This window comes from Suricata suricatta, chromosome 2 (assembly GCF_006229205.1).
Source record: "Suricata suricatta isolate VVHF042 chromosome 2, meerkat_22Aug2017_6uvM2_HiC, whole genome shotgun sequence".
In the NCBI taxonomy this organism is placed as follows: domain Eukaryota; kingdom Metazoa; phylum Chordata; class Mammalia; order Carnivora; family Herpestidae; genus Suricata; species Suricata suricatta.
The window spans coordinates 110,438,279-110,451,425 of record NC_043701.1 but is presented as its reverse complement, the minus strand read 5'-3'; the positions used below and the strand labels follow the sequence as shown (position 1 = coordinate 110,451,425).

Here is a 13,147-nt window from a genome sequence, read left to right as displayed (position 1 = left end):
ATTACATCCTGAAGGACTCCATCTTGTACGCCTTTCAGCCAATTATTTGGCTTTGAAGAACTACTATACAATTTTGCAGCCCAAGAGGAAGAAAGGAAAACCAAAATACCATGATCTTGGTCTGGTGCCTCAAGGTGGTAGCCATATCCCAGCAGCGTACGTACGGCCTCACGGAGGCTGTCCTTGTTGGATTTCTTGGTGCGGTCATCCAGAAGGGCATAGGGAACCAGGCGAGGGTTCCTTCTGTTCTTCACATCCTTTGGGAAGAGAAAAGGGGTTGATCATTGAAGCAGTACTGAAGCAATCATTTTGGAAATGAGACAGCCACCAGATGCAACAGAAATGTAAAGCCTCCGAGCTGAAAGCTGCCTCTTGCCCACCTTCTTTGTCTTCTCAGGTAGTGGAAGTTACTGAACCGCTATCAATATAAAAGATTTAATCAAATGAATAACTTTATCGATTCAAAGCAGGCCCTCCTGGAGTAGAAAAAGTAAAAACAACAACAGTGAAAACAAAAGCCAAGATCTCTAACTATCTTCCATCTGCCAAGGACACACAGCAATGGGCTAATTTGGAGCACACAGAATTCCTTTACACAGTTGACAAACAAGTCTTTGCTCCAAGAAGAGCCAAATGATCACTAGTCACCTCTCCGTGACGTAAGTCTACAAACAACATGAGGCTGTGATCCCTTTATCAGAAATATTCAGTGTGGTATAGACAGCAATTCTATGAACTCAACTAGTTTAAGAAATATGCATTCAAGTGACTCCATCAACCTTTGAGACTAGTTAATAGCAGAAATATTAAAAGAACAATAAAACTCACCATTTGGCTGTTATAAAAGAGGCTCCTAGTTGGAAAATGTGGTGAAGCTCGTATGGGCAAAGCAAGAAAGCAGGCTATCCTACCCTCCTGGCAAAGAAACTACTCCCTTCCATCCACTCACTGGGATTCTGCTGAAGTTTTTGTCAGACTCTCCATATTTCAGGCAGCATCCTCAATTCTCATTTTAACCCCAGCATGATGAAGAAGTAGGAGGCTGTGGATCCTCCCAAACCTTCTCGAAAAAAAAAATGAGCTCTGTGGTGGGTCTGTTCTGGTGGGTAGGAACAAGGAAAGCCTTTCCTACTTTCTTTTACTCTCACTCTAGCAAATTTGTACCACATACCTGCTCCTGGATACTGACATCAACTGACACATTAGGGTCAAGATCACCTAGGTTTCAGGGGGGGGGCACCACTCCAAAGCTACCCCCAAATAAACCAGCAGTGTAAACAGAGCACCTACAGTGCCAGCACAGCTGTGAGACACACTACCAATCACTCCTCTCTTTCAACATGGTTTGTGTCCCCCAAACTTTCTATAGAAATTCTGAAGCCTTCAATGAATCATCCCCTCTAGAGATGGTGTCCTGAGAATCTGAGTGTTCACAGGAGTTCCCCAGGGGAGTCCATGCACACTCAGGTTTGAGACCAGCTGTGCTAGAGGCAGACAGAGAAGAAGTAATTCAGTGAAGCTGCTCTCAAGGACTTTCAGTGTAGGTCTGAACTAGATGATGCTAACAAGACAATGATGGAAAATTCAAGACAATGCTCATTCAAATAATCCAGAAAACATGTGCTATGTCAGTGGGGAATTCAGTGGAGAGAAGGGTAGGGAGAGGAAATGGAGACATGATTCAAATAAAAGCTCTGGCCAGCTCAAACAGAGCCTTATGCTTGTAAGAGGAAATTCATGCACAGGAAAGAACATCCCTCAAGGAAGAGACAGACAGCAGGGAAATCCTGGTTTGTCTGCCACAGCCATGTGGTCTTCAAGGCAAGTATGCCCTCCTTTGGCAGAGAGCCAGGGTGGACCCCTTCTCCCTTTGGGGTATAAGATTCAGGTTCTCTCTGCCTCTCTGTCTCTGTCTCCTCTGTCTGTCTCTCTCATGCACACTCCACACACACAAAATGCTTAAGCAGATTTAGTGCTGACAATGTCCTCAGTTACAGCCAGCTTAATTCAATATAAAAATATATTTCATCAGGTCACTCAAGGCTATTCATGTTTTGTTTAGCCTTCTCAATGGCAAAAAGTCACCGGCATAGAAGCATTTGGGAAATTCATTTTTTCAAGCCAACATTGAGGCTGTACGCCAAACCAGTCTAAGCCTGTAAGTAAGAATCCATCTTATTCCTAAAAAATTTTAAGTCAAGGCAGCCCCAAACGAGCTGGCTAGAGCCACTGCAACAAGGAAGTGAAGAATTTTTGGCTCTGGAGTCAGAAGCCTTGATCCCAAGCTGTGTCTGCCACCTGCTAGCTGTGCAGAACTGGGCACAGCGCCCTCAGTAAGGTACCCTGTACGCCATATGTGAACTGGGAATAAAACTCATCCTTCCTCATGGAACTGTCGTCGCGAGTTAAAAAGAATACGTGTGAACCTCTGGACATGGGGACTGGCACCTAATATAATAGCAAACTGCTCTCCGTGTTTGCTAGAATGCAGGCACTGCTGTCAGCCTTTCTCAGACATGAGTTATATAATGAAGTTAAATCACTTACTGATGACGAAAATAGTGGTGCAGAATATTTAAGGAGCGTTCTCAAGGTCAAATGGTGACAAAGAGGTGAAGCTAAAATTTGCTCGTCACCCCTCTGCCATGCTTATCCCAATATGTACTCAATGACAGTTCCTCCCATGAGGACCACCCATTAATAGAGATCCGTGACTCAGAAATCCAGAAAGCTCTGAAAACTCATTTTTTTACCAAAGTTTAACAAAAACTCTGTTAGTGGTAAAACATGATCTGAATTGATGCAAGCCTGTTTATAGTCTTTGTTTATCCCTCCTGGTAGTACCATGCCTACACCGTGTTGAACAAGTAGTAGCAGCATTCTGCTGCACTGCCAGGGGTGCTAAGCAGCATGGAACATGTCACCAGATCCTTGTTCTGGAAACCAAAAAAAACCTGGATTCTGAAATTCATCTGTCCCCAGGGGATTTGAATAAGGAATTGTGGACCCTCATTTATTATTTTTCATCTCAATCTCATTATTTTAAAAGTTTCTCCCCAAATACAATCTCAGAGAGACAAATATCACAAAATCACATTATAAATCCCTGTTCTAGTTAAAATTCACTGAGTAACGCATGGCACCACTCAGAGTTATGGTGATGTGATTTCTTGAGCTGAGCACTGAACAGGGGCCTTAGTGCATAAGCACATTAAGAAATGCATATGAGTTTAAAAGGGTCATTATTTAATCTCTCCTGTTGGGAATTATGCTAACAACCACTAAAGTAAATCTCAGCCCATATGCCATAAAGCTAGATTCCCATGCACCTATTGGATGCCATAAAGCTAAATTCTCATGTACCTGTTGGATGCCATAAGTCCAGCCCTGCCGGATTCGATCTCGGGCCCACACGTTGTGAGCATTCTCTGCCAACTTGTCCACCATCGCTTCCTGAGATGGGGTGAGTTTAATAAAGCTCAGGTCCATTGGGGCAGGCTTATATCCACTTGTCAGCTGGTAACTACAAAGCAAAACAAAAGAAATACGTATTTGGTCTTAAAAAAAAAAAAAAAGTCCAGGCATAGAAATCTAAGAGTCTTTTTATGGTCTCACCCACTTCCAATGATCCCATAAACCACAGTGGTCACCACTGGTCACCAGGCCTGAAGCCCTTCATGTAGGCTAGCAACGCATTAGATGGAAAGGCCACAGGATCTTTGTTTTCATTTTTATGCCAATAAAACTGAAATACACCTTACATACTTTTCAAAGTTGAGAAGGACTTAGTGTTTCTCAATTCCTAAATCTTGAGGCTTTTCTATAGTATAAACCGAAATACTGGTCAGCAATGAAAACATGTGATAGATTTCTCTTCCTGCTTATATCTTCTTCAAATTTCAAATGTTACATTAAATTCATATATTTATTCATTTAATAAATCTCTAGGTCCTTTCAGATACTAGCTGTTCATTATTCTATAGGGAGATTTTAATGCATTTATGAATTATTTCCCCCTTTGACTTCCCTGGTTATATAATTTAGGAAGCCTCTGGATAAGACAGAGAATAGGAAATTCCAGGGACAAAATCATTTTAAATATCAGTAAGGGCTGTATTTTAAGGGATTCTTACCAGAGACTACTTCCATACTCTGAAATGGAAAGAAAATACTAAAACGGGTGCAAGTTTTCATGTTTCAGGAGAAATACTAAAACTGAAAATATAAAATTTTAAACGTAATCATATCAGGACAATAATACTGCCTTGCTCGGTACAGATGCACATGCAGTTGCCTGATTGTCTTTAACTACTGAGACTGGAACAAAGCCTATTTTATAGCAGCTTCTCTGCCATTCTTCTGTCATTGTTCTATTCCCTATAATCAACTATGCCTTGAGTTCCGGACCTGTTTCTAATCCATTTTTCTGCTATTGTACAGTGCATGGCAGATAAGTAGCCTTTTAATGACCTGTAGTGTTTGCATGAATTAACTTGATATACTGAATTAATATAAAGGTACATGCATCATTTCTTTTATGTTTGTTTATCACCGAGAGGGAGACACAGAACACGAGTGGGGAGGGGCAGAGAGAGAAGGAGACACGGAATCCAAAGCAGGCTCCAGGCTCCGAGCTGTCAGCTCAGAGCCTGACACAGCACTAGAAGCCATGAGCTGTGAGATCATGACCTGAGCCAAAGCTGGATGCTTAGCTGACTAAGGCACCCAGGACAGGCGTCTTCATCTCAAAGATTCTCCTTTGTACAAACAAAGAAAATCAGCCAGCTATACTAAGTCAAAAAAACAAACAAAAAACAAAACAACAACAACAACAACAACAACAACAACAACAACAACTTTAGAACATAAGAAAATGCTTTTCAGTATTCTGGGCTGTGGCTCGCAGAATTACCAGGCAAGCTTCTTTAAGAGCAGGGAGTCTGACTGCCTTGTTCCTCGCTATCCTTGAAACCGAGAATAGTGTCTGATACACGGTAAGCATTCAATAAAAATACATTGAATGAATTGATGTATTACAGCAATAAATAATTTTAAGGTTGAATACAGTTGAGTTTGCCTTAGTTACTCCAATTTCCTTATAAGACCTCTCTTTTTTATAATACATGTATCTATAGACAAAAGTATTCGAAATATTTTGTTTTGATTAAGTGAATTAGATTGGTCTGGCAGTTGTACAGTTAGGGTTAATTCTTGCATTATGTCCTTCAATTTATACTCACCAGCTACAATTACAGACAAGAAACCTTGTTCTGTTTTAAGTCAGCACCATGCCTGTTTGGGTAATCCACAATATTGTTTTCTGTCTTTTTTTTTTTTAATATAATGAAGTCATATGGGATTTTTTTTTAACCATTCATACAAATCATTGTATGTCACAGAATTCTGATTATAAATAGATCTATAAACCAGAACCACAGTTTACATACAAGCTCTTTTTCAGACAATATATATATTCAAAGATTTTCTCCACACACAGTATAGGGCTTCCGCTCACAACCCTTAGTCACATGCTCATCTGACTGAGCCAGCCAGGCACCACTCATTCAGAAACTATTTTCATGAAAGAGCTCCTAATATATTTCTAACATATCAAGAGATGATGAAGCTAGCAGAGTTTAATTTCCAAGTTTATCATGACTTGTAGGAGCAATGTCAGGACCAATGATAAAGAACTCAGTCTTCTCTATCGCCCTAACTTCCCATCTGTGCTTGACACCCTCCTCCTGGCTTCCCCACCCTCATCCAGCAGGAGGCAGCACAACAGCACACAAGTCTTTCTTCTCCATTTTCTAAAGGCCCTGAGCCCTCCTAATTGCCGGAGAAGAGATACACAGGATACAATTTTGAAACTAATCTATGAAAAACTGATTAGAGTCTATGCTGTCTTAATGAGGGATATGTGCATCTCAAGAGAAAAAAAAACCACTTTCCCCTGAAAAACAATTCTAGTGGTAGCCTTTTCAGCAATATCTCGTATGGAATGGGGGGGGGGGGGATGTTTGAAGGGTGGATGGGAAGGAGGTCCTTCCACGTCAAAAATTACAGATAATGTGTACAGCTGGATAATTTACGACATGAGTGTTTCTTTATTTTCTAAAATTTCCTCTTCCCACATGGAAAAGCTAGTAGAGTTGCTTCAATCTCTGATCGTAATGAAAACCCATGGAGACATATTTGCATCTGTTGATTTAACATGGCACAACAATTAGTGCATGCTCATTTTCAGATGTAGGCTTCAATTTATTTTACTTTTCTTCATAATCTTGTGCAAGAAAAAATTTGAAGCTTTAAGTGATTCTTTTACAGGCACATGGGTGGCTCAGTTAGTTAAGTGTCTGACTTTGGCTCCGGTCATGTATGATCCTGACTTTGAGCCCCACATGGGCTTTCTGTGTGGAGCCTGCTTCAGATTCTCTGTCTCTCTTTGTGTTCCTCTCATGCGTGCTTTCTCTCTCAAAAATAAATAAATATTAAAAAAAATAAAGTGATTCTTTTAAATGGCTAATAAATCCCATCCAAATTAAAGTTACTGACTCCATTCTCCCTGACCCTTATTTCCATACTGTTGTACTTCAAATTACCTGTAGTAAAAATAAATACAAACATCTTTGAAATTCATAGACTTCAACCTACTGTATTTAATAAAAATGCTGACATCATGAATGCTTAGCCAATATGAATTAGCAGTATCACAATGATTTATAAAACTTTTTATGTTTGGAGTACATGTGAGAAAGAATTAAATCATTACATCAAAATAGGATTTTTTTAAAGAGCGTAAATGAACTTTGGTAAATACTGTCCATTTCACTTAATGAATATAATTTTATTAGATACATAAGAGCAACCACCTGCTAATATGAAATACTCTCCTCTTGTGGTTGAAAAAAAACAAAGGTAAAAGCTTTTGAGTAAAATATACTGCACGTAAATTAGAAGCTAAGTGGTTTTAAGTAGAGTTTCAGATTAATTTCCAGAAATTTAAAAGAAATAAAAGAGTACTGTTACAATTCTTGGGGAGAAGAACTTTATAGGTCAAGTAATAGGAAAAAGTTGTATCAACAGTAATTCTATTAATTCAAAATACATTATCAAATGTATCAAATACAAAATATCTCATGTTAAAGATGTCTGTGTGTTACAGTCTCCCTTTTTTGACCTTCCTGGGAAAAATCTGCCAGAATCAATCAATAGGTCTTTCTCCTGCAATCTGGTTACTAGGTATCATTTTACTTCCTTAACTTTTATATGCAAAGTCCCTATTCCATCATCCTGAAATTCAGGTGATAAGATTATACATGGAATTAAATAAATACATTCATTATACTCACTTTCTAAGGTATCAAAATTCTTTTGCAGTTATAAGCTCTCAGTTAATTTATTTTGACATAGCATAAAATCCAATAATATTTTTTGAAAAAAAACTGTGAGATTAATAAACTACATATATAGGGCTTCAGTTTCTTTTCTAAAACATGTTTGCACCTAGAGAAATAAAACAAAATAAAACTGGCAAACTGCCAGTGTCATCTGCACCAAATTACCAAAGACGTAAACAAAAAATGATAGCACTTGGCCCCACTGATGAGTCATCATGTGAAGCTGCATTTTCGCTTTGGGCTTCATTCCCACGTGACTTGCATTTTTTCTGAAGCAGGTATTCTAAATGAGGCTCTGAATAAAGTGCTCAGTATAATATCACTAAAGGGGCAATTAAAGTGGTGGAATAAAAAACATGGCAGCATCCCAAAAACACTAAACAGAAAAACTTTTTCTTTTCTTTTCTAGCCTCTCCCATATCTCAAACTTCCTTGTTTAGTATGAATTACGTTAAATGAAGCTTGCAAGTCATTATGCTGTGAAAGATGCATAGTAAACATAAAAAGATTATGTCCAAGTTCAGTGGATCTGAGATGTAAATTTCAAAACCAAATCCGCCCTTCAAGTACCTTGGAACAAATGGGAAAATCTCAGATGACTGCACATCAGAGATATTCAGGACAAGTTTTGCTGGAAGCACATCTACTAAAAATGCGTACAGAGCTGACATTTTCACAGAAAGAATAGAGAGATAATTCAAAAATCCTCCAGAACACAAATGCAAGAGAATTAATTTCATTGTAGAAACTAGGAGGGAAATGGACAAGGGATATGTTTCTTCTACTACTTCTGCTTCTTTGTGTTTAAGTAAAAGTAATATGATTAAGTGTCCTGGGGCTTGCCCCCACCACCCAGCTCCCTTTTATCAATTCCTTTCTACTCCAAGGCCTTCTTCTACCCCAACGCCCCTTTGAAACAAAACCACAAGGTATCTGGTGCCCCAAGAAGGGGTCATCTTAAGAGAGAGAAAAAAGAAAGGCATTCTTGGCTTTAGGATTTTTAAAATAGGCTTTGAAAATTCACTGCAGAGACCATAGTCTTTTAGATAAAGGCCTTCTGTTAACAAAAGTTATGCTTTTGAATATCAAAAGAACAAGGCCTTGGGACAGAAGAAAGACCAGATAAAGACCCCCGGTCCAGACAGATTCCACAGAGCCTAGAGGACCTTAGGGTTTAGAGGGAAGCTAGAGTTCTCCAACCCCCACCCAGGAAGAGACCAGGTAGATCCCAGGATCAAAGTGAACTTGTGTCTTGTTTCCAGAGTGTACCAAGGAAAATGGCCAGGCCCTAGAATCTCCCACACTCACACCCTTTGCTGTGCAGCACAAGTGCAGAAAAACTGATATGGCAGCCAGCCAAGTCTCCCACCTTCCTCCACCAACTGACTGCATCGCCATTCTGCCAGAGTATTCTTGGGCTCCTGGCACTGAATAGGCAAAAAAGAAGAGCAGTGACCTGGGGTACTCACAGAAAGGAGGAGAAGCCCACCGTGTGGACTCATTACCAAGACCAGTGGGGAAAACAGGATCTCATAAAATGTCAGCAGAGGTGAATGAAGACAAAAGACAAAGACACTCTCCTTGGACCAAGTCAAGTCAGGCTCCTCTAAGTTCTCTAGGACTCTGACCTTGGGCTCTGTCCGTGTTCCAATCAGTTCCAATTTACCAAGAATCCTATTGGATCAGTTTAATGAAAATCTTCCAACCTTCATACCTGATTGCCTCCCTCATCTCCTGTCCTTGATATCTCATCACCTGGTCTACGTTGGCAAGAATCCTATCATGTTCATTTTGCAGAATCCCCCTTCTTGATATTTCTACAAGTAATTATCTACTAACCTCCAGCCCTGCTCCTTGGCTATAAATCCCCATTTGTCCGTGTTGAATTCAGAATGATAGGAAAAAAACTATTATAAGGTGGCTGACAGGACTGATAGGGGATTTCCTGTCCCTAACTAAAGACTCCTTTTCCAGGTTCTTCTTCCTACCCCGCTTGCAAGGCATGGCAAGGAACTGCTAATGAGGAATGTGGAAGTAACAGACTATAAATTGTTCCCTCTGCTTATGTTCAGACCTCTGGGGAGTGACCTCCTCTGAGCACTGGTGTAAAATAAGCCTCCTGCCTCCCAAAATCTCTGAGTGCTGCTTGGTTCTTCTGTCTGGTGATCCAGACCAGGTTCCATAACAAAAATGGAGTCCAGTTCCGTACAGAGGTCTCTCTTCCTATTTGCAACACTTCCTGAATAAAATTTGCCTTTATGACTTTAACTCCTGTTCAGTTCTAGTTTTCTTTGACATAATTCAGTCCTGACAGCACAGTCAAATGAGGAGGACGATGGACCCAGCATTCCCTCCCCACTGGGTGAGTCCTAAACACAGGTGGTCCCAGGAGGAAGAGGCGGATAGACTTTTAATTCAAATTCAACAGCAAATATTCATTTGGTGGTAGAATGTTTTAGGCCCTATTCTAGGAACTAATAATGTATCACTGAATAATGCAAACAAAACAGTCTATAGGAATTATATTCAGATGCAGATGTAAACAAAGTAAATGTAAAATAATAGTATGTTAGAAGATTTAAGTGCTATGGGGAAAAATAAAGTAGAAGAGGGGACATGAAGCAAAGTAATTTTAAATAGAGAACTATTTTATTTTTTTAAGATGTCGAGAAAAACTGCTTTGAGAATATGACATTTGAAACAAAAGTTAAAGATGAGAATAAACACAGAAAACACGGACTTCAACAGTTTGCACTGAAAAGACCAGATTAAGTTTCTAATACTAAGCTTTATTCTGGTGCAAGTCCCATTGGGCTTAAATACAAGATTAAAACTGATCAGAGAAAATAAAGAACATTGCATGTTAGAACATTTTAAAATTTGTGGTTTGTGAAATTTACTCATTACACATAAAAGGAGTCTATAAACGTTTTGTTTTGTTTTGTTTTGTTTTGTTTTTTCATGATCACAGTGCCTCACCATTACAAAAAAAATCCACTGGTATTTGTAAGACTATCTTTCACTTAGGTAAATATTTACATAAATTGAATATGGTACATGTACTGTGTCATGAGTCCACACATTCAACATCCAAGGCTTCATCTCAGAAAGTCATTTATATATACTATATGCATTGAGACTATCATTCTTAGCCTTTCATATGGCCCAATATGCCTGAGACACGATGCACCCTTCCATTTCCCATCATTATCAGGGGCTTCATTAGCATTAGTGGTAAAAAAGTAGGAGGGGACAGAGGGGATTTGTCCCTGGATTTAAAGACCTCTCAGACAATCTAAACAGTACCAATTCATAACGCAACACTACCTGTTATTCCCAGTGATATATACAGACAAGCAGTTCCTGATCTACTAATTCTCTGATTTATTAACACAGATGAGTGCTAAAGAAAAGTTTTAATAAAGGGTATTGGTATTCAGACAAGGATTTTCTTTTCATTTACAGTTTTGGGAGCACCTGGCTGGCTCAATCAGTTAAGCATCTGATATTGGCTCATGTCATGTTACGGTTTGTGAGTTTCAGCCCGATATTGGGTTCTGTGCTGACAGCTCAGAGCCAGGAGCCTGCTTCAGATTCTATCTCCCTCTCTCTCTGTTCCTCTCCCACTCTGTCTCTCTCTCCCTTTCTATCAAAAATAAACATTAAAAAATTTTAATAAATAAATACAAAATAAACCTATAATTTTGCTTCTAAATCTCAAATAATTGGGCATATTAGAAATTGACATTCATAAGCTCTCTTTATTCATAAAGTAAGTGGACTCTATGTTCATCAAATTATTCAGGGTCAAGAGCTTCACTTTACAATAAATGTAGGAAGATTTATGAATTTAAGAGTTGATGATAGGGGCACCTGGGTGGCTCAGTCGGTTGAGCATCCAGCTTCGGCTCAGGTCATGATTTCATGGTTCATGGGTTCGAGTCCCGCGTTGGGTTCTGGGCTGACAGCTAGTTCAGAGCCTAGAGCCTGCTTCAGATTCTCTGTCTCCCTCTCTCTCTAACCCTCCCCTGTTCGTACTGTCTCTCTCTGTCTCTCAAAAATAAATTTGAAAAAAAATTTGAAAAAAAGAATTGATGATAATATAATATATTACACTCTTCAGCTGCCTCTTTGCTTGTTCTGAGGAGAAATAAGGAGAAATGAACTACAGTGAATCACACATTCTATAAAAGTCCTGAAGGATTTTTAGTGAAATGATGTGTATTATATGTCAGAAAAAACTCACACTCAAATGACCTATTTTCGAAGAGGAAATGTAGCATGTAATGCAAATGACACTTGAGTCTGTGTGCATCCTTAAATCTGAAATGAGTCTCTTGTAGGCAGCATGTAGTAGTTTTGTTTTATTATTTTCCCCATCACTCCATGCCTTTTGATGGGCAAATTCAATCCATGTACAATTAGAGTAATTACTGACATGTAAGGACTTAGTAATGCCATCTTATTCATTGCTTTCTGGTCCGTTTGTATTTCCATTGTTTTTTTCCCCACTCTGTTTATGCCTACTTTTGTATTTGGTTATACTCCGTGGAGGTATGTTCTGTTTCCCTTTGTCTTTTGAGGATCCACTCAAGGTGCCTGCTTTGTGGTTACCTTGTGAATTACACTAAAACATCTAACAGATAAAACAGTCCATTTTAGGCTGAGAGCAACTTATCTTCGAAGGCCTAGAAAGGCTCCACCTTTACCCTCCATTATATATTACTGATGTTACAATTTATCTCTTTTTGAGTCATGCATTCATGAACAATTTATAGTAGCTATAATTCTTATCACTCTTCTCCTTTGACTTTCATACTATGGCTGCATGGTCAACATACCATCTGATCGTAGAGTTGCAGTTCTCTAGCTAGGTGTGACTGTTCTTCCCCATGACCAGTGTGCAGGGAGCATTTATACTGTTTCTGGGATACCATCTTCCCATTTCAGCACAAAGAATTCCTCTCAGCATCTCATGCGAGGCCAGTCTAGAGGCAGTAAACTCCCTAAGCTATTGTCTGGGAAAGATTTTATTTCTCTTTCATATCTGAAGGATACCTGTGCCATACAGCACATTCTTGGCTGGCAATTTTTATCTTTCAACACTTTGAATACATCGTTCCATGCTCCCCTGGCCTGTCAGAGCTTCTGTTGAGAAATCAGTGGGTAGCCTCAAGGGCTTCCTTTGCCAGTTACCTTCTTTTTTCCCTGGCTTCAAGATTCTGTCTTTATGGTTGATATTTGACAGTTTCATTAAAATGTGACATGGGGAAGGTCTTTTTACATACAGATAATGGTGTATGCTATTAGCTTCATGGAGCTGTACACCCAAGTCTTTCTCCAGGTTTGGGAAGTTCTTGGCTATTATTTCTTTAAATAAACTCTGTCCCCTTTGTCTTCCCTTCTTCTGGAGCCTGAGCAGATACTTGCTTTTCTGATAGAATCTGAGTGCTCTTTTAGGCTTTCTTCACTCTTTTTAATTATTTTCATTAATTCTGAAAGTTTATTATTTTTTAATACCTACTTTCTCATTTTTTTAATAGTTTATTGTCAAATTAGTTTCCATATAACACCCAATGCTCTTCACCACAAGTTCCCTCCTCCATTACCAACCCCCCTTCCTCTGCTCCTCCCCCTTCAACCCTCGGTTCCTTTCCAGGATTCAATAGTCTCTCATGTTTTGCGTCCCTTCCCCCATCTCTCCCCATGGTCCTCCATTAGGTTTCTCCTGTTAGACCTATGAGTGA

General features: G+C 39.3%; 1 protein-coding gene across 1 annotated transcript in view; it reads right to left on the bottom strand.

Annotated features, from left to right (window-relative positions):
* The window catches only part of RYR2 (ryanodine receptor 2), a 526,329-nt gene that overhangs the window by 276,798 nt on the left and 236,384 nt on the right, over window positions 1–13,147 (bottom strand). The window contains exons 26-27 of the mRNA XM_029919427.1: window positions 3,364–3,523; window positions 110–257 (exon numbers count right to left, since the gene is read on the bottom strand). Of these exons, the coding sequence (XP_029775287.1) occupies window positions 110–257; window positions 3,364–3,523 (308 nt within the window). The remainder of the gene's footprint in view (window positions 1–109; window positions 258–3,363; window positions 3,524–13,147) is intronic.